The 21,530-nt window shown below is 41.9% G+C and overlaps 1 protein-coding gene across 1 annotated transcript in view; it reads left to right on the top strand.

The window, feature by feature from the left end:
• CSMD1 (CUB and Sushi multiple domains 1) overlaps positions 1-21,530 on the top strand; it is a 1,252,749-nt gene that overhangs the window by 980,339 nt on the left and 250,880 nt on the right. Inside the window, exon 25 of the mRNA XM_038771657.1 lies at positions 20,844-21,035. Coding sequence (XP_038627585.1) covers positions 20,844-21,035 — 192 coding nt within the window. The remainder of the gene's footprint in view (positions 1-20,843; positions 21,036-21,530) is intronic.

Below are 21,530 nucleotides of genomic sequence, written 5' to 3'. Positions count from 1 at the left end.
TTGGAGTCAGAGGTCATGGGTTCCAATCCCGGCTCTGCCACATGTCTGCTGTGTGACCTTGGGCAAGTCACTTAACTTCTCGGAACCTCGGTTACCTCATCTGTAAAATGGGGATGATGACTGTGAGCCCCACGCGGGACAACCTGATCACCTTGTATCCTCCCCCAGTGCTTAGAACAGTGCTTTGCAAATAGTAAGCACTTAACAAATGTCATTATTATTATTATTATTATTATTATTATTATTATTACTAGTCGGCAACATATAGAGACAGTCCCTATCCAATAATGGGCTCATAGTCTAAAAAATCTGTGCTGTTTCACACTGCCACCCTCTAACACTTGAGAAGTGTGGCTTATTGGAAAAGAGTACGAGCCTGGAAGTTGAACTAGATTCAAATCCTGGTCACAGCATACTTGTCTGTTGTGTGACCTTGGGCAAGTCATTTAATTTCTCTGTGCCTCATTTGTAAAATAAAGATTCAGACTGTGAGCCCCATGTAGGACAAGGACCGTTTCCAATATGATTGCCTTGTATCTGCCCCAGCTCTTAGTACAGTGCCTGGCCTATAAGGACAACTTAACAGACACCATTAAAAATAGTACTTTTACAAAGTCTCTATGACAGAATTGATACGATTACCCAATCACACACATCTTTTAACCCAAAACATCAAAAACTGGGAAGATGATGTAATAATAATAATAATGATGGTATTTGTTAAGCAATTACTATGTGCAAAGCACTGTTCTAAGTGTTGGGGGAATACAAGGTGATCAAGTTGTCCCATGTGGTGCTCAGTCTTAATCCCCATTTTATAGATGAGGGAACTGAGACACAGAGTAGTGAATTGACTTGCCCAAAGTCACACAGCTGACAAGTGGCAGAGCCAGGATTTGAACCCATGACCTCTGACTCCAAAGCCCGTGCTCTTTCCACTGAGCCACGCTGCTTCTCTAGATGATGTAGATGATCAGGACTTTTCTGTCTTCTGGGGACTTGGTTAGGAGGAATATTCTCTTTATTCTTTCAAGTTTGCATAATCTCTTTGTGATGATAGGAAGGATCCTTTAGATGTGCAGTTCATATGTACAATAAACGAGAAGAATGTCAATTGACACCTAACTGGAAAACAAGGTCTTAAACTTGAGAAGTGATATATAGTTAAACTTAGGTTGGAATAGCAAATAGGATTGATTTTTAACACAGTTCAATTCTGTAGACATTCCTTCACTTTATGAGGTAAAAGATATAGGCTAAGGCTCAGCATGTGGCTAACAGAAATGAAACCCAGATGCATGGCTTTGGGCCATTTTGTGCTGAATGAACAAAATACAATAACTGATGCATAAAATCCATAAGAATGAATAATACTAACTGTTGCTCATGTGTCAAGCACTGCAGCACGTGCTGGGAAAGGTTCATTCATTCGTTCAATCGTATTTATTGAGTGCTTACTGTGTGCAGAGCACTGTACTAAGCACTTGGAAAGTACAATTCAGCAACAGAGACAATCCCTGCCCACAAGGGGCTCACAATCTAGAAGATAATAATAATAATGGCATTTATTAAGTGCTTACTATGTGCAAAGCACCATTCTAAGCACTGGGGAGGTGACAAGATGAACAGGTTGTCCCATGGGGGGCTCACAGTCTTAATCCCCATTTTACAGATGAGGTAACTGAGGCCCAGAGAAGTTAAGTGACTTGCCCAAAGTCACACAGCTGACAATTGGCGGAGCTGGGATTTGAACCCATGACCTCTGACTCCAAATCGCAGGCTCTTTTCCACTGAGTCACGCTGCTTAAGGCTATCAGGTCAGATGCAACCCCTTACCCACCTAGTCTAAGGGGGAGGGAGAAAGAGGTATTTAATCCATAATACAGTTGAAGAAACTGAATAACTGAGAAGTTTAAATGACCTGCCCAAGCTCACACAGCAGGCAAATGGCAGAGACTGTGTCTGTTGTTTTATTGTACTCTCCCAAGCCCTAAGTAATGACAATAATAATAATGCTATTAAGTGCTTACTATGTGCCAAGCGCTATTCTAAGCAATGGGGTAGTTACAAGGTAATCATGTTTCCCGCTTGGGGCTTACAGCCTTCATCCCCATTTAACAGATGAAGTAACTGAGGCTCAGAGAAGTTGAGTTACTTGTCCAAGGTCTCACAGCAGTCAGGTGGCTGCAGAGAGAAGCAGCATGGCTCAGTGGAAAGAGCACGGGCTATGGAGTCAGAGGTCATGGGTTCAAATCCCGGCTCTGCCAATTGTCAGCTGTGTGACTTTTGGCAAGTCACTTAACTTCTCTGGGCCTCAGTTACCGCATCTGTAAAATGGGGATTAAGACTGTGAGCCCCTTATGGGACAACCTGATCATCTTGTAACCTCCCCAGCACTTAGAACAGTGCTTTGCACATAGTAAGTGCTTAATAAATGCCATTATTATTATTATTATCATAAGTGGGGGAGCTGGGATTAGAACCCACGTCCTCCAACTCCCAAGTCTGTGCCATTTCCACTAAGCCAAGCTGCTTCCCACACTCAGTAAGCACTCAATAAATACAATTGAATGAATGAATGAGAGAGCAAAGATAAGAAACCAAGGCCTCTGAATCATCGTTCTGTGCTCTCTGCTGGGCCACACTGCTTCTGTTGTCTTTTAGCATTTTTTCTATAATTTAGATTCTATCAGAATTGGTTCAAGTATAGGCCTATCCGGGGTTACAAGCATCCCAAGATACTTGCAACCTGGGGATGCAGCCTCTCTGATTTGACTGTCCCTCTTGTGAAAGCCCAACTGCCCTGACCCTTTTGGCGGCTGCTAGCTTTGGAAAGTCTCTGAATTTCCTTTTCCTCTGCCATCACTGCTTGCCTCAGATCTTCTCTTTCGCCTCCCGTCTTCTGTCAGCTGCTTCCCCCTTCTCTGACCTCAGTTTGGACCTTGCCGTCATGGAAGGTAATGACTCTTTTACTTGGAAAGGGAATGGGTTGTAGCGGGATCACCAGAGATGTACTGTCGAAGAAGCGGTGTGGCCTGATGCATCAGAATGATCTGGGTTCTGTGCCAGTTCTGCCACTTGTCTGCTGTGCGACCTTGGACAAGTGACTTCACTTCTCTGTGCCTCGGTGACCTCATCTGTAAAATGGGAATTATCGCTGTGAGTCCCTTGTGGGACATGGACTGTGTCCAGCCTGATTAGTTTGTTTCTAATGATGCTGATGACGGTATTTGTTAAGCTCTTACTGTGTGTCGAGCAGTTCTAAACATTGGGATAGATACAAGGTAATCGGGAGCCCACTGTTGGGTAGGGACCGTCTCTATATGTTGCCAACTTGTACTTCCCAAGCGCTTAGTACAATCAATCAATCAATCAATCAGTCGTATTTATTGAGCACTTACTGTGTGCAGAGCACTGTACTAAGTGCTTGGGAAGTACAAGTTGGCAACATATAGAGACAGTCCCTACCCAACAGTGGGCTCACAGTCTAGAAGAGGGAGACAGAGAACAAAACCAAACATACTAACAAAATAAAATAAATAGAATAGATATGTGCAAATAAAATAAATAAATAAATAAATAGAGTAATAAATATGTACAAACATATACATATATACAGGTGCTGTGGGGAAGGGAAGGAGGTAAGAAGGGCTGATGGAGAGGGGGACGAGGGAGAGAGGAAGGAGGCGGCTCAGCCTGGGAAGGCCTCCTGGAGGAGGTGAGCTCTCAATAGTGCCTTGAAAGGAGGAAGAGAGCTAGCTTGGCGGATGGGCAGAGGGAGGGCATTCCAGGCCAGGGGGATGACGTGGGCCGGGGGTCGACGGTGGAACAGGCGAGAATGAGGCACAGTGAGGAGATTAAGGCAAGGTGAGGAGATTACAGTGCTCTGCACACAGTAAGTGCTCAATAAATACGATTGATTGAATGAATGAATGAATGGCTTGTCCCACGCAGGGCTCACAGTCTTAATCCCCACTTTACAGATGAGGGAACTGAAACACAGAGAAGTGAAGTAACTTGCCCAAGATCACGCAGCAGACAAGTGGCGGAGCCAGGATTAGAACCTATGATCTCTGACTCCCAAGCCCAAACTCTTTTCACTAAGCCACGCTGCTTTGTATCTACCCCAAGTACAGTGCCTGGCACATAGTAAGCACTTAAATTCCATACTGGAGGAAAAAGAAAAAGAAGAATGTAGAGAGGGACCAGGAGGACTGGAGAGACAAACGTGAGCCCAGCATGTGGGAGAATCATGGCAGAATGGAGGGGGCTAGACAGGAAGGGCGGGGGGGGGGGGGGCTGAGCTATAATATCAAATTTTTGATCCCTTAAGGAGAAATGATTTTTCATTTCGATGAAGTGGAAACCCACTACAATCCACTTAGGGGACACACAGCTCACTGTGCAATCTTCAAGTAGCATCAGTCTTCAGTCAGTCAATTACTTGATCAGATTGATTAGCTTATATCTACCCCAGTGCTTAGAACAGTGCTTGGCACATAACACTTAACAAATGTCATTATTATTATTATTATTATTACCACTCTCCACCTTCAGGGCAAGCAGAGCATTGTTTTTATATTACTTTTGGCAAAACACCTGACTTTGAATCCAGTGTTTACTTTAGAAAGGCAAGAGAGAACATCCTCAACTTTTATATTAGTAACTGATGGAAAATTGATAGTAAATCTGAACGAGGAGACACTGGAGCAACAAAACTTGTTAGTGACATGTAGTCTTTGTGTAGTTCAGAATTCCAATAACTGCAGCACAGAGTCTTTTTAGACTGTGTCTGTTAACAACCTGATCACTCTCTTAAGTACCAGGGGAGCAATTACACATCCTTGTGTTTTTCTTCCTCTGAACGTATTTCCTACTGGGCTGTCTTCTGATTACTAACAATACATTGTGGACACACAAATGAAATTGAAGAAAGAGTAAAAATATTTGATATTTTGGAATATTTGGAAAGGAGAAACTGAGGTACCTTAACAAACAGTTGTTTGTTGGGCATCACTAATTGTTACACTGAAAGATGAAATATTCCCTGTGAGACAAGAACAGTCTCTGATCTGCTCTGATCTGGGAGGGAAAAACCTTCCCGAGTTTCCCATTTTGGTTCTGTTAATGTGTATCGATAGAACCCAATTTGTCTCATGACTTTTCTTTTAAGGAGCAAAACAAAGCAGCGTGGCTCAGTGGAAAAGAGCCCGGGCTCTGGAGTCAGAGGTCATGAGTTCAAATCCCGGCTCTGCCAATTGTCAGCTGTGTGACTTTGGACAAGTCACTTAAGTTCTCTGTGCCAGTTACCACATCTGTAAAATGGGGATTAAGACTGTGAGCCCCCCATGGGACAACCTGATCACTTTGTCACCTCCCCAGTGCTTAGAACAGTGCTTTGCACATAGTAAGCGCTTAATAAATGCCATCATTATTATTATTAAAGCCCACCATATTTATGAACATTATATAATCTACTGGAGGGGACATTGATGATGATAGTAGTAGCAATAAAAATGCTATGTTTTAAATTGCTGTGTGTGTTTGGGAAATAGAACAGAATTGCAAGACAAATTCCCTATCCAAGATAAGCGTAAACTCTTATTGGGAGATGCAAACTTAGAAATATCAAACATTAACTAGTGCAAAAATATTGAGGGTGGGTGTACATGAATGCAGAAGAACTAGTGTGGTTTAGTGAAAGAGTTCAGTCCCGGGCATCAGAGCCCCTCAGTTCTAATCCCAGCTCTACCCTTGCCTGCTTTGTGACCTTGGGAAAGTCACTTAACTTTTATGTCTCAATTTCCTGTTCTATAAAATGAAAATTAAATACCAGCTCTCTTACTGAGACTGAGTCCCATATGGAATAGAGACAGTATTCAACTTGAACATTATTAATTGGCTCTCCAACTCCTACCATAATTCATAGATCTCCATATACCTCTGTCCTTTAATGCCAATCTTCTCACTGCACCTCTGTCTTGCCAAAGACCCCTTGCTCTGGAGAAGCAGCGTGGCTCAGTGGAAAAGAGCCCGGGCTTTGGAGTCAGAAGTCATGGGTTCAAATCTTGGCTCTGCCAATTGTCAGCTGTGTGACTTTGGGCAAGTCACTTAACTTCTCTGGGCCTCAGTTACCACATCTGTAGAATGGGGATGAAGATTGTGAACACCCCGTGGGACAACCTGACCACCTTGTAACCTCCCCAGCACTTAAAACAGTGCTTTGCACATAGTAAGCATTTAATAAATGCTATCATTATTGTCCTTGTTCTTCTCCTCCTCCTATCCTGGAATATTCCTTATCCCTTCATATCTGACAGACTAGAGAAGCAGCACGGTGCTCTGCACACAGTAAGCGCTCAATAAATACGATTGAATGAATGGATAGTATTTGTTAAGCTTTTACTGTGTGTCAAGCACTGTTCTAAGCATTGGGATAGATACAAGGTGATCAGGTTGTCCCACGTGGGGCTCACAGTCTTAATCCCCATTTTACAGATGAGGCAACTGAAACACGGAGAAGTGAAGTGACTTACCCACGATCACATAACGGGCAAGTGGTGGAGTCAGGATTAGAACCTATGACCCCTGACTTCCAAGCCCAAGCTCTTTCCACTAAGCCACACTGCTTTTTATCTACCCCAAGTACAGTGTCTGGCACATAGTAAGCACTTAAATTCACAGTAAGCACTTAAATTCCTGTGCCCGGGAGTCAGAAGGTCACAGGTTCTAATCCCAGCTCCGCCACTTCTCTGCTGCGTGACCTTGGGCACGTCACTTCACTTCTCTGTGCCTCAGTTACCTCATCTGTAAAATAGGGATTGAGATTTTGACCCCACATGGGACAACCTGATTAGCTTGTATCTACTCCAGTGCTTAGAACAGTGCTTGGCACATAGTAAGCACTTAACAAATGCCATCATTATCATTATTATTATTACCACTCCCCACCTTCAGAGCACTCATAAAATCACATCTCCAAGAGGTTTTCCCGGACTAAGCCCTCATTTCCCCTAGTTGACTTCATTCATTCATTCAATCGTATTTATTGAGTGCTTACTATGTGTAGAGCACTGTACTAAGCACTTGGGAAGTACAAAACGGCAACATATAGAGATGGTCCGTACCCAACAACGGGGTCACAGTCTTTCTGCATCACATATGTCCTTGAATCTGTACCATTAAGCAGTTAATATTCACCCCCAAAGTACTTACATTTAAGCCTTACATTATGCCATTTCTCTTTAAATGCCTGTCTCCCCCTGTAGATGATCAACTTCTTCGGGGTATCATACTCGCCCAGGCACAGAGTACAGTGTTCTCCACTGCTCTCAACATGGTCAGCAGACAGGATCCCTGCCCATAAGGAGTTTAAAATCCAGATGGGGGAGATAAGCATTAAAATAATTGCACATAAGGGAAGGACAGAATATGAAAATATGTATATAATGGCTGTGGTGTTTGCGGGTGGGGTGAATATCAAGTACTTCTACAGACTCAGGAGAATAGAAGAGAGGTTTTAGGAGAACTTTTAAAGGTTGGGAGAGTGGTGGTTTATCAGAAATGAAGGGAGTGGAAGTTTCAAGACCAGAGGTTAATGGGGAAAGAGAGGAGAGTGAGATACAGAGTTCGATTGGCAATATGTTTTGTTCTCTGTCTCCCCCTTCTAGACTGTGAGCCCACTTTTGGGTAGGGACCGTCTCTATATGTTGACAACTTGTACTTCCCAAGTGCTTAGTACAGTGCTCTGCACACAGTAAGCGCTCAATAAATACACTTGATTGATTGGAGGAGTGAAATTTGTGGGACATCCTTCAACTTATTCAATCATATTCATTGAGCGCTTACTGTCTACAGAGCACTGTACTAAGCGGTAGAAAGCTGATTGAGTTCCTTAAAGCCAACATTAAGGACATTCCAGTTGAGGCAGTGGTGTATGTGCAACTCTAGGAGATTATTAAGGAGTGGGGAAATGAGGACAGAATGGTTTTTGCAAAAAAAAATGGTCCAAGCAGCAGAGTAATGTGGGCAGGGAATATGTCTACCAACTCTCCCAAGTGCTCAGTACAGAGTTATGCACATAATAAGCACTCAGTAAATACAGTTTATTGATTGTGGGATGGAGAGGGCAGAAATAGGAGGAAGCAATGAGGTTGATACAAAAGTCGACAGTCAATCGTAGTTATTGAACATTTTCTGTGTGCAGAACACTGTACTAAGTCCTTGGGAGAGTAAATTATACCAACAGACACATTCTCTGCCCACAGTGAGGTTTCACTCTAGAGAGGGACAGAGACATTAATATCAATAAATCAACAGAATATAAATCCTTAGGTCAACATGCTAGCAGTTTGGGTGGAGAGGAATGTACGGATTCTAGAGAGTTGTGAAGGTAGGTAGAACTATCGGGATTTGGTGACAGACCGAATGTTTAATGTGAATGAGAGAGATGAGTCAAGAATACCGCCAAGGTTAAGGGCTAGTCAGTGAAGTCAAGGTTAGACGGTGTTTCCACAACGTCATAGGCAACTGAGAAGTCGAGGCCCCTGGATCAGATTTGGGAAGAAGGTCACTCGGACACTTCTTAACAATAAAATTGAAAAATAATATCAAATTGAATGCTAAAGAAAACCAAGCAGTCAGTGAATCTCAGTAGTATTGTTTAAAGTGCAAAGAACACTGTACCAATCTGAAAACCCCAGCCTACATTGGAGGAATATCAATATTGTACTTAATAGATGATGAATTCCTAGTCTTTTGATTGACAGAGATTATGTTTACCATAAGGATTAGTTGAGATTACATGAAGAAACTACAGGTAGCTTCTGGTGCTCAAGTGTACATACAAAAAGATTTCAAGAATTAGCAGATATATTTGTTCATGCTGGCAATTTTTTTCAAGTGGTTCCAAACGAAAGACAGTTAATAAGAACTAGATGTTTATTACTATAGTTTTGCCTTTGTTTTGGATTCATAGGAGAGCACTAGCGTTATTTCTTTGCACTTAGACATGTTTTATTATTGAACAGGAGAGATAAACAAGATTTTAAATACAGTTGCTTAAAAAAAAAAGCATGTCTATAAACACCGGAGGCTTTTCAGAGCTTTACAATAGAGGATAGCAATTACATTTTTTAAGCTCACATGAGCATGGAAGTAAACTTTCTAAAGTTACTTAGAAACAGCCCTGAAGAAACTCATCATTATTCACTGTAGATGGTTAGATGTGTATAGCTCTGAAACTATGCACACCTTAGCACAGCTATGCTAGGTAGAACACATTCAGAGAAACAGCAGGATATTCCAACAGCTGCTAAGTGGATAGCTGAAATTGGTAAACCAAAAGCAAGGAAGGCTAACGAAGTGCTTTAAGAACAAGGTAAATTAGTCACTCAGTCGTATTTGAGTGCTTACGGTCTGCAGTGCTTAGGAGAGTACGATATAAAATAAACAGACAAGATTCCCTGCCCACAATGATCTGACAGTCTAGAAGTGGAGGCAGACAGTAATAAAAATCAATAAAGATATGTACTTAGTGCAGTGAGGCTGGCAGGAGGGCAAATAAAGGGAGAATGTCAGGGTGACCCAGAAGGGAGTGAATGGTAGGCTAATGAATTAGTCTGGGCATCCTATCCAAGCAGCGTGACTCAGTGGAAAGAGCCCGGGCTTTGGAGTCAGAGGTCATGGGCTCAAATCCCAGCTCCGCCAACTGTCAGCTGTGTGACTTTGGGCAAGTCACTCAAGAGAAGCAGTGTGGCTCAGTCGAAAGAGCCTGGGCTTTGGAGTCAGTGGTCATGGGTTCAAATCCCGGCTCCGCCAATTGTCAGCTGTGTGACCTTGGGCAAGTCACTTCTCTGGGTCTCAGTTACCTCATCTGTAAAATGGGGATTAAGACTGTGAGCCCCACGTGGGACAACCTGATCACCTTGTATCCCCCCAGCGCTTAGAACAGTGCTTTGCACATAGTAAGCACTTAATAAATGCCATCATTATTACTTAACTACTCTGGGCCTCAGTTACCTCATCTGTAAAATGGGGATTGACTATGAGTCCCCATAGGACAACCCAATCACCTTGTAACCTCCCCAGCACTTAGAACAGTGCTTTGCACATAGTAAGCGCTTAATAAACATTATTATTATTATTATTATTATTATTATTATTATTATTATTATTAAACAATCCCCAAGTGGAGGGGTTGAACTAAGACCAAACATTCATTCATTCAATTGTATTTATTGAGCGCTTACTGTGTGCAGAGCACTGTACTAAGTGCTTGGAAAGTTCAATTTGGCAACAGATAGAGATGATTCCTACCCAACAACAGGCTCACAGTCTAGAAACATGGCACTACTTCCCCCAGCCAGTTATTTCATGCAATCTGATACCATTGAGCCCCAATACTTTCCTGTTTTTCCCACTCCAGTTGCCACCCGAAGGCTCCAGGTGATTTATTTATTTAGTTTTTAAAATCAAAAGAAAACAAACGTGATTGTCCTCGGGTGGCCTCTGCACCCTCGCCAGGGGAGCCCTGACTCCTGACAACAGTGGCGGTGACGGTGGCAGCAGTGGCCGAACATTCTCTCCTTGAGGAGCAGCATGGCTCAGTGGAAAGAGTGTGGGCTTTGGAGTCAGAGTCATGGGTTTGGAGTCTAATTAGACTCCATTAGTCCAGACTAATGGAGTTTGGAGTCATGGGTTCAAATCCCGACTCTGCCAATTGTCAGTTGTGTGACTTTGGGCAAGTCACTTAACTTCTCTGTGCCTCAGTTACCTCATCTGCCTAATGGGGATTGACTGTGAGCTCCAGTGGGACAACCTGATCACCTTCAACCTCCCCAGCGCTTAGAACAGTGCTTTGCACATAGTAAGCGCTTAATAAATCTGTTTTTTTATTTTTTTTTAGAGAAGCACTGTGGCTTAGAAAATAGAGCATGGGCCTTGGGGTCAGAAGGTCGTGGGTTCTAATCCCGGTTCTGCCACTGCTTTGTTGTGTGACCTTGGACAATTTGCTTGACTTCTCTGTGCCTCAGTAACCTCATCTGTAAAAGGGGACTTGAGACTGTGAGCTCCATGTGGGACAGGGACTCTGTGCAACCCGATTTGCTTGTTTCCACCCCAGTGCTTAGTACAGTGCCTGGCACATAGTAAGCGCTTAACAAATACCATCACTATTATTAGTATTACTCTCCGCACCTCACAGAGAGAGCCACTCCTTCTGCAGTCTCAAGCACGACAGTGTCGGGAAAAACCTACCTTCTTTCCCAGTTTCACCCCCATGGTCAGGAGGTCGGGCAACTTCATAATTGAATGTATACAGGCAGCAGAGCAGGGAGCACTGTCAACTTCTGCTTCATGGAATCACCTTGAAGCATTGCACCTGATTAACACTTCATAGTTCAAAATGCTTGGGTTGATGCGGAAGCAGTTGGGATGGAAATGACAAGGCAGAGTTTAGCAACATCATGACGGTTGAACCTATGGGATTTGGTAACAGATTGTATATCTGGGTTATGTCTGACCATATACCCTGTTGAAATAAACCCAGCTGGGACAGGATGGGGGTCACGCTTAATAGAGAGAGGAGAACTGTCTGAAGAAAGCTTGAGTCCCTTCCTAATCAAAGAATTTAGGGGATTCAGTTGTGGGGAGCCGTGAAGAGAGACAGAGGTTTTCTGTGACTTGACAGTTTCTCAGATATTCAGGTTGGATGAGTGTTCTGATAAATTCATTCATCCATTCATTCAATCGTATTTATTGAGCTCTTACTGTGTGCAGAGCACTGTACTAAGCACTTGGGAAGTACAAGTCAGCAACATATAGAGACGGTCCCTACCCAACAACGGGCTCACAGTCTAGAAGGGGTGACAGAAAACAAAACAAAACATGGTTGTCAAAATCATCAGAACAAACAATTAAAGCTATATTCATTCATTTAGTCGTATTTATTGAGCACTTTCTGTGTGCAGAACACTGTACTAAGTGCTAGGGAAGTACAACCTGGCAATATATAGAGACGGTCCTTACCCAACAACGGGCTCGCAGTCTAGAAGGGGGAGACAGACAACAAAACAAAACATATTAATAAAATGAATAGAATGGTAAATATGTACAAGTAAAATAGAGTAATAAATCTGTACAAACATATATACAGATGCTGTCGGGAGGGGAAGGAGGTAAGGTGGGGGGGAGGGGGAGAGGAAGGAGGGGGCTCAGTGTGGGAAGGCCTCCTGGAGGAGGTGAGCTCTCAGTAGGGCTTTGAAGGGAAGAAGAGAGCTAGCTTGGAGGATGTGCGGAGGGAGGGCATTCCAGGCCGGGGGAGGACGTGGGCCGGGGGTCGACGGTGGGACAGGCGTGAACGAGGCCCAGTGAGGAGGTTAGCGGCGGCAGAGGAGCGGAGGGTGCGGGCTGGGCTGGAGAAGGAGAGAAGGGAGGTGAGGTAGGAGGGGGCGAGGGGATGGACAGCCTTGAAGCCGAGAGTGAGGAGTTTTTTCCTGACAGGTAGGTTGACTGGTAGCCACTGGAGATTTGGTAAATAGATTTATCAAATTTATTTAAATACATTTATGTAAATAGATAGATTTGATAAATGAAGGAGCCTTTGTCATAGGAGGCACTGGAATGGTTGGCGTCCCTGAGACGAGGCGTTCAGTGCCAAGTACAGAGACAAAGCCGTCCCAATCCAGCTGGGAGATTGTGGATTGTACAGCAGGGCTCCAATCCCAGCTATTTCTCTGAAACGCTTACCAGCTGACCTGCGGAAATCTAGGGATATTGCGGAAAAGCAGCAAGGCCTAGTGAAACGAGCACATGCCTGGGAGTCAGATGACCTGGGTTCTAATCCCAGCTCTGTCAATTGCTTGCTGTGTGAACTTGAACAGGTCACGTAACTATCCCTCAGTTACCTCATCTGTAATATGATGAAGACTGTCAGCCCCATATGGGACAAGAGACTACGTCCAACCCAATTTGCTTGTATCCACCTCAGTGCCTAGTACAGTGCCTGGCATGCAGTAAGCTGTTAAATACCATAACTATTATTAATCAATCAATCATATTTATTGAGCGCTTACTGTGTGCAGAGCACTGTACTAAGCACTTGGGAAGTACAAGTTGGCAACATGTAGAGACAGTCCCTACCCAACAGTGGGTTCACAGTCTAGAACAGTCCACTGTTAGTCATCATCATTATTATTATTATTATTATTATTCTCTGTGCCTCAGTTCTCCTGTTCTCCACCATATTCAACTGCAAGCCCAATGCAGGACAAGAATTGCATCCAACCTAATTTACTTGTATCCATCCCAGTGCTTAGAACGGTGTTTGACACATAGAAAGCACTTAATACCATTATATATATATGTAGATGTAGACTGAGCCCCCTTTTTCCTCTCCTCTTCCCCATCCCCCCAACCTACCTCCTTCCCCTCCCCACATCTCTTATGTATGTGTATATATATATATATATATCTATATATATATATATATATATATATAGATATATATATATATATATATAGTTGTACAGATTTATTACTCCATTTCTTTTACTTGTACATCTTTACTATTCTATTTATTTTGTTAATGATGTGCATTTAGCTTTAATTCTATTTAATACTACTAATAATAATAATAATATAATAATGGCATTTATTAAGCACTTACTGTGTGCAAAGCACTGTTCTAAGTGCTGGGGAGGTTACAAGGTGATCAGGTTGTCCCATGTGCTGGGAAGTTTACAAGGTGATCAGGTTGTCCCATGGCAGGGGCTCACAGTCTCAATCCCCATTTTACAGATGAGGTAACTGAGGCCCAGAGAAGTTAAGTGACTTGCCTAAAGTCACACAGCTGACGAGTGGTGGAGCTGGGATTTGAACCCATGACCTCTGACATCAAAGCCCGGGCTCTTTCCACTGAGCCACGCCGCTTTTGACACCTGTCTACATGTTTTGTTTAATGTCTCCCCCTTCTAGACTGTGAGCCCATTGTTGGGTAGGGACTGCCTCTATATGTTGCCGACTTGTACTTCCCAAGCGCTTAGTACAGTTCTCTGCACACAGTAAGCACTCAATAAATATGATTGAATGAATGAATATATATACTCATATATGTGATTGATATGTAGGGTATATATGTATGTGTGCGTATATGGGTATATATATATGGGTGTATATTCATTTATTCAATCATATTTATTGAGCCCTTGCTAAGTGCAGAGCTCTGCAGCATTATATCAGAAGCACCAAGGCCTAGTGGTTAGAAAATAGGTTTGGGAATAAGAAGGACCTGGATTCTAATGTCGTCTCTGCGACTGGTGTGCTGTCTGTCCTAGGGGAAGTCAATCAACTTCTCTGTGCCTCAGTTTCATCTTCTGTAAAATGGGAATTCGGACTATGAGCCCCATGTAAACAAGGCCTATGACCAACCCGATTACCTGATATCTCTCCCAGCGCTTAGAACAGTGCCTGGTACTTATTAAGGGCCTAACAAATACCACAATTATAAGTATGATTACATGTGCCTCTCTCTCCATGCCTCTTTCACCATATTTCTTCCTCGCCCTTTTCAGAAAGTGAAAACCAATTGCGCTTTTAAATCCATTCATTTATTCAACTGTATTTATCAAGTGCTTATCAGTGGAGTTTCACATATTTTTTAATACAGTTCTGAAGGTTACAAAAATAGTCACATGTCAAATCTTTATGATATTCACAATAGCCAGAGTCCATATTATTTTTGAAACTTAGTATCTAAAACTCCAAGCCTGCCTGGCTGAGTTTCTTATTCTCCATTGTTATTTTATCAGATACAAGAGGAGCAGGCACAAAAATACTTTACACCCTGTAAGCAAAGTATACATATAAATGATAACTTCAGGCTTTATGGCTTTTGGTTCTCCTGAGCTTGAGTTTAATTTCTTGTTTGGAATCCCAGGGATCATATTTTTCTGAAGTAGGACTTTCAGACTCTCCAATTTTATATCAACAATCCCTTGCCTTGATGCCATGAAAGTTTTACATCCCTCAAAACCCCTCTAAGAGCTCACCATTTCCTTAGAAAAAGACTTATCTATTCAGTTTGTGAGGTGAATAAAGAACATCCACATCCAGGATTTCTTTTGTGTGTCCAATTTTGGACCAAAAGTAGGAATATGAGAGATGTTGAACCTAAAAATTTAGGGTCACAATTTTGCCCATAGATGCAACTTTCAGGTTGCTTTTTAAAAGAATATATATGGTCCCCTAAAAGTAATAAAAGTACTGTTTCAAAGAGATGAAAAAAGACAGCTGGCTGCATAAAGAATAATTGGAAAGATGACTAAAACTTGGTTTAAAGGAAAGAACATCTGTATGACAAGCTCTGGGAAAATGGTCAATTTGAGATGGAGAAATTTACCATTCAATAATATAAGCAAGAGCAGATGTTTCCCTGAGAAACAGCGGTCTAAATAAAGGAAGCTGAAAATAAATCTGTATTGAAATTTTTTTTAACTTAAACATATTTTGAAATATAAACAACAGAAAGGAAAAAGCAACCACAAAAAGCAGTAATTTCCCTCAAAATAAAACTCACCCCTCATCCTAATGCACCATGGTCAATTTCTTATCAATTTTTGAACTAGAATGAGCCTTGAGGGGCAAACAAATTCTTCTCTGATCTTCCGTTGAGTGCCCTTCCTAAATCTCCCTAAGAGGATGATGATAAATTCTATTTTTCCTAATTTCCCTCCTCTCATATGACCATCTGATTGGATTATCTTCTGCCTACTAGACAGCATAAAACAAGGTAAGACCCCTGTGTTTAACAGAATGCTCGGCACAGAGCAAGGGTGTAACATATACTTTAAATAATATGATTTTAAAACTGCCCAGAGAAAAAAATATCATAATGTGCAACAGTCAGACCAGGCTTTACTTTATTGGAAGCAAAATAATTGAGTCAATCTTCCCTCCTTGCCGTAGATGAGGTATTTCTGTCCATTTCCATACCTCTCTTGCTCTGCTCTCCCTTCTCCCATCCCCACCACGGCTTTTTCAACTTTCCCTCCTTCTCCTACCCACTGAAGGTTTTAAAATTTGTCCCTTTCATCTAGGTCTTGTGTATTCCTTTCCTGTAACCCATTAATAACTCAGACCAACAACTATCCCACTTATATCTCATTTAAAAGAGGTTGAATATTATGATTTTCCTTAATGCACATTTATGCAAGAAGGCAACTCCTATGCTATAGAAGACCTGCTTGTATATGAGTTAATTTATAATAATAATAATGATAATAACAATAATAATAATAATAATAATAATGTTGGTATTTGTTAAGTGCTTACTATGTGCCAAGCACTGTTCTAAGTGCTGGGGTAGATACAAGGTAATCAGGATATCCCCCGTGGGGCTCACAGTCTTCATTCCCATTTTACAGATCAGAGAACTGAGGCCCAGAGAAGTTAAGTGACTTGCCCAAGGTCTCACAGCTGACATCTGGAGGAGCCAAGATTAGAATCCACGACCTCTGGCTCCCAAGCCCGGGTTCTTTCCACTGAGCAATGCTGCTTACAGTATTATCACTAGGCTATTGATCTTTACTAAGTTAGTCGTAGAAGCAGCATTTCTTAGTGGAAAGAGCCCGGGCTTGGGAGTCAGATGATGTGGGTTCTAATCCTGACTCCACCACTTGTCAGCTGTGTGACATTAGGCAAGTCACTTCACTTCTCTGGGCCTCAGTTCCTTCATCTGTAAAATGGGAATGAAGACTGTGTGAGCTCCATGGGGGACAACCCAATCACCTTGTATCTACCCCAGCACTTAGAACAGTGCTTGGCACATAATAAGCGTTTAACAAATACCAACATTATTATTATTATTATTCTTTATGCCTCAGTTACCTCATCTGTAAAGTGGGAATTAAGACTTTGAGGCCAACGTGGGACAACCTGATAACCTTTTATCTACCCCACCATTTAGAACAGTGCTTGGCACATAAGTGCTGAACAAAAACAATCATTTCTACATAAAAGCCTGTATTTGTACTTATGCGGTTGTCATGTAATTCCAATAGCCAAGTCATTTGTATTTTTTTCTAGGACCACACCATCTTGTGCATTGTTAATCTTCACCCCGAATCCCAGTAACAATTTTCCAATGTGTCAACTTTATTCAACTGCGAACTGCTGAGATTTTAACAATATCCCCTAAACCCATCATTAAGAAAGTTATATACAAACTCAGAATTGGCTGACACAGTCAGTGTTCACATGGTGCTCACTGTCTTAATTCCCATTTTAAAGGTGATGTGAGTCAGAGAAGTCAGGTGATTTACCTAAGGTCACACAGCAGACAAGTGGCATAACCAGGATTAATAATAATTGGAAGCCAAGTCTCTGAGTCCTAGGCCCCCGCTCTTTCCAGTATGTTATTCTGTTTTTTACCTCTGGAGAAATTTCTAATTGTTGATAAAGAAATACGTGTTTGAGGTGTAGACATGATCCTTGTCCTCCCAAGGTGCCCAATATGTGAGAATAAGAAGGGGAAATGTGTGTGCATGGGGGTATTGGCTAGAGTTACTTAAAGAAAGGCACGCAACACCACAGAAGATAAAGACAAACATGAAAGGAGTAGCAGGATATCAGGTCCTAACAGCTCAGGCTAAGACTTACAGAAGTCACAACGGCGGCCCTGTTCTTGATGTTGTAAAAGTTGGGAAGACGTTTGTTATCGAAGAAAGTTACTGGGGGCAGAATCAATGCTCTTCCAAGTGAACAATGTTGCTTCCTCCTATTGCTGAACATTGTCGGAGAAGAAAAGGTAGGTATGCCCTAGTTACTGGTCAGTAACTATGCTGCTTCTCTAGCAGCTTGCAAAATGAAACCTGGGAAATTGCTGCAATCTTTGACCTAATGATCAAAATTAAGGTCGCAGATCTGTTGTTTCAAAGGTTAGAAATTTTCCCACCTATCTCCTTTCCTTATCTTCTGACCATCCATCCTTTTCCCATCCAAACCTCTCTTGATGTCTCAAACAAGTCTGAGAATCCTGCTCCTTAAGAACTAAGCAATGTAGGCATCTCTGGGTCCTAGTAATTCTAAAAACTGAGAGCTTAGCAAAGCAATTGTTAAAATGTACATTGTCTACCAGGTTTTTTATCCAAAACACCTCTCTTACTGGTGATAATTCATTCTGTGTCTAGGTGGTCAGCCCCTTGAGGCCATGAATATATGCTTTATCTCTCTTTTACAAACCCAAGAGTTTATTACAGTGCCCTTAATATAGAAAGTGCTCATTAGCTACAACTGCTTGGTAAACTGCATTTCAGTTACAGTGAAAGCAGGTTTCATTGCAAGCACTTTAGCTTGACCTCGATACCTTGGTTTCTTCTTTAGCTTGGAAGAGTACAGCCATGGTGTGAAGCTACTGACTCTTGGGATGACACTGGACTAAGGAACAAAAAATGCAATAACACAATATTAGACTCTGACCCTGATTCTAATCACTTTTTTCCTCTATGACCCTTCCTAATGGTTGATTCCAGAGCCTCAAGAGAAGTGAATATGGGCCCCATATTTTGTAAAATGTCCCTTGAAAGTGAGTGTAGAATGGGCAAATAGAAGGGGAAGTTCTGTCCTCCAAATCCTGCCTGTTGGGAAGAGTTATATGCAATCATTTTTCATATGCTGAAAGCAGAGCAAGGATGGGTCATGAGAGGTTGTAAGCATGGGGTCTCAGCATTTGAGTAAGTTAGCAACGAGTATGACAACCACTGCTTTTCAAATCCTCTGTAATTCATCTCTCTGTGGCCATTGAAGCTGCAAATCTGTTTCAATTTGCACTAGAAGTGATATATAGCCTCTGTACTCATGTTGGGCTATATATCTTGCAGCATAATTGCTTTTATTCTTTAAATACATCACGGTTATAATAAAGCATGCATAGGGTGGCACACATCTTCAGCTCACTGACTACTTGATAAAAATAAGCTTATCCTTGTTCACATATGATAGTCCTAGTGCATTCTCTCTGGGAAGAAAGAGTCGCTTTTGCCGATCCAATTGGGCTAAAAAAGTTGTTGGGCTGAGATTAGTTTGGAGATTGAATTATGTTTTTCTTTCCCAGGAGTAGGGATCTCAATAGACCAAGGTTGATACGTTTGTGGAAAAATGAAAATTCTTGTGAAGAAGATGCGGAGAGCTGTGGGAAGAGGGGATAGAGATGGCCCACGTGAGACCGACAAAAAGTTTAAAACTGTAGTTTTTAAAATTGTCAAAATCTGCATTGTGATGAGGAGAGAAACATGGGATTTTTTGAGATTGTTTTTCACCCAGATAACCCTTTAAATATTGCTTTCCATAAAAAGCAATGTCCAACTCTCAGTACAACGGAGACTGAATCTTCATTTCAGTCATTTATTTCTTGTGCTTAAGAGCTTACTTGCTCTAGACCATTATGATGATTTATCTATGGAATTTCCAGTGTGGGTGGAATCTCTCAAAGGCCTCATAAGTGCTGCACGAGGCATCGACATGTGGAAATAGACTTGGCCAATGACAAGACAAAACTCACTCAAAGCATCTTGTATGACTGTAGATGATGAGAGAAAGTAAATTTAGTATTTGAGAGCAAATGTTTAGAGATGGTGATCTGCAAATATGGTATTTACCTACAGTGTACTGTGTGCAGAGCCCTTGACTAAGTGCTTGGGAGAGAACAGTAGAGCAGAATTGGTAGTAGTAACAATAATAGCGTTTATGAAGTGCTTACTATGCGCTGGACGAGAATATGCATAGTGGGGAATTACATACGGTTCCCATCCCTTGAAGGCTCAAATTTTAAAACACGATCCCTGCCATCGAGGAGCTTAGAGGCTACTGAATGAAAGAGAAGTCCTTTTCTGGGCTTCTTACCATGGGATACTTTTTGAGAATTAGCATTCACCATTTTTCAAATTATTTTAGTTTGACGGTACCCAGAACTGTAACTGCTAGAGTTTAAGAACACTGAGGGTGGGGTTATCAGTCAATCAATGATATTTATTGAGCGCTTATTACATGTACATGGTGCGTGTTTAATTATAATTATAATGATGGTATTTGTTAAGTGCTTACTATGTGCCAGTCACTGGGTTGTATACAAACAAATCAGGTTGGATGCAATCCCTGTCCCACATGAGGCTCACAGTCTTAATCCCTATTTCACAGAAAAGGTAACTGAGGCACTGGGAAGTTCATTACCTTGCCCAAGGCCAAACAGTAGACAAGTGGCAGAGCTGGGATTAGAACCCATGACCCTCTAACTCCCAAGCCCATGCCCTATCCACTAGGCCACACTGCTTCCCACACACCAACCCTCTTGTACTCTCCCAAGCACTTAGTGCAGAGTTCTGCATAAACACCCAATAAACACTCTGAGAAGTGGCGTAGCTTAGTGGAAAGAGCACGGGCTCGGGACTTAGAGGTTGTGGGTTCTAATCCCACCTCCACTACATATCAGCTGTGTGACTTTGGACAAGTCACTTAACTTCTCTGTGTCTCAGTTACCTCATCTGTAAAATGGGAATTAAGACTGTGAGCCCCACGTGGGACAACCTGATTACCTTGTGTCTATCCCAGCACTTAGGACAATGCTTGGCACATAGTAAGTGCTTAACAAATATCATCATTATTATTCTTTAGACTTACACTATAGACCCTACATGGGACAGAAACTTTGCCTGATCTGATTGCAGTGTGCTAGTGTCTTGCTTGGCACAAAGAAAGCCTTTATCCAAGACTGAAATAATTATAAGTGATGTTTTTACATTTCAATTCTAGTGGTAACAAGTATTCCTTCTCTCTCTGTCTCTCTTTTGAAGGCTTTGATCTTGTAAAGTGTGAAGATCCTGGGACTCCCAATTACGGCTACAAGATCAAAGATGAAGGTCATTTCACTGACACTGTAATCCTGTACAGTTGTAACCCAGGATATACTATGCACGGCAGTAGCAGCATGACCTGTCTCAGCGGAGACCGGAGAGTGTGGGACAAACCTTTGCCTACCTGCGTAGGTAATGTTGAGCAGAGCATCATCAGATTGACATAGAGGACTTCAGTTTAAGGATTTTATTCAAAATTTCTCCCGGGAGTCTGAACAGACCGTGTCAAAGAGTTCTCATCAGTCTGTTGGAAACCCCTAAGTGATACTCGGAACAAGTGTATTCCTCCTTTGATATGTCTGGTTAATTAGAAGTTTAAATTTTTTAATGGAATTAATAAAATAGGTACTAGAAAGCCTTTAAAAAATCCTAAGGATCTTTGAGGATTATCTTACAGACACTGCAGTTCCTCTGGAAATCATTTTCTATGGAAACAATTAGTCTCGCAAAAACGTATTATTGGATTTTTAATAGATTGATTCCATTTCTTTAAAATCTTTAACTCTATATGGTAAAGTCTGATTCTTTTCCATGAAATTTAGAATTAGGGAACAAGCGGGGACAGGACAAAAGATGGGAGACTTGGAGAACTTGTGGAAAGGAAAGGCCTTCCCAGATTGAGCCCCC

Source organism: Tachyglossus aculeatus, chromosome X1 (genome assembly GCF_015852505.1).
Source record: "Tachyglossus aculeatus isolate mTacAcu1 chromosome X1, mTacAcu1.pri, whole genome shotgun sequence".
Taxonomy (NCBI): Eukaryota; Metazoa; Chordata; class Mammalia; order Monotremata; family Tachyglossidae; genus Tachyglossus; species Tachyglossus aculeatus.
This window is presented reverse-complemented; position numbering and strand designations above follow the sequence as displayed.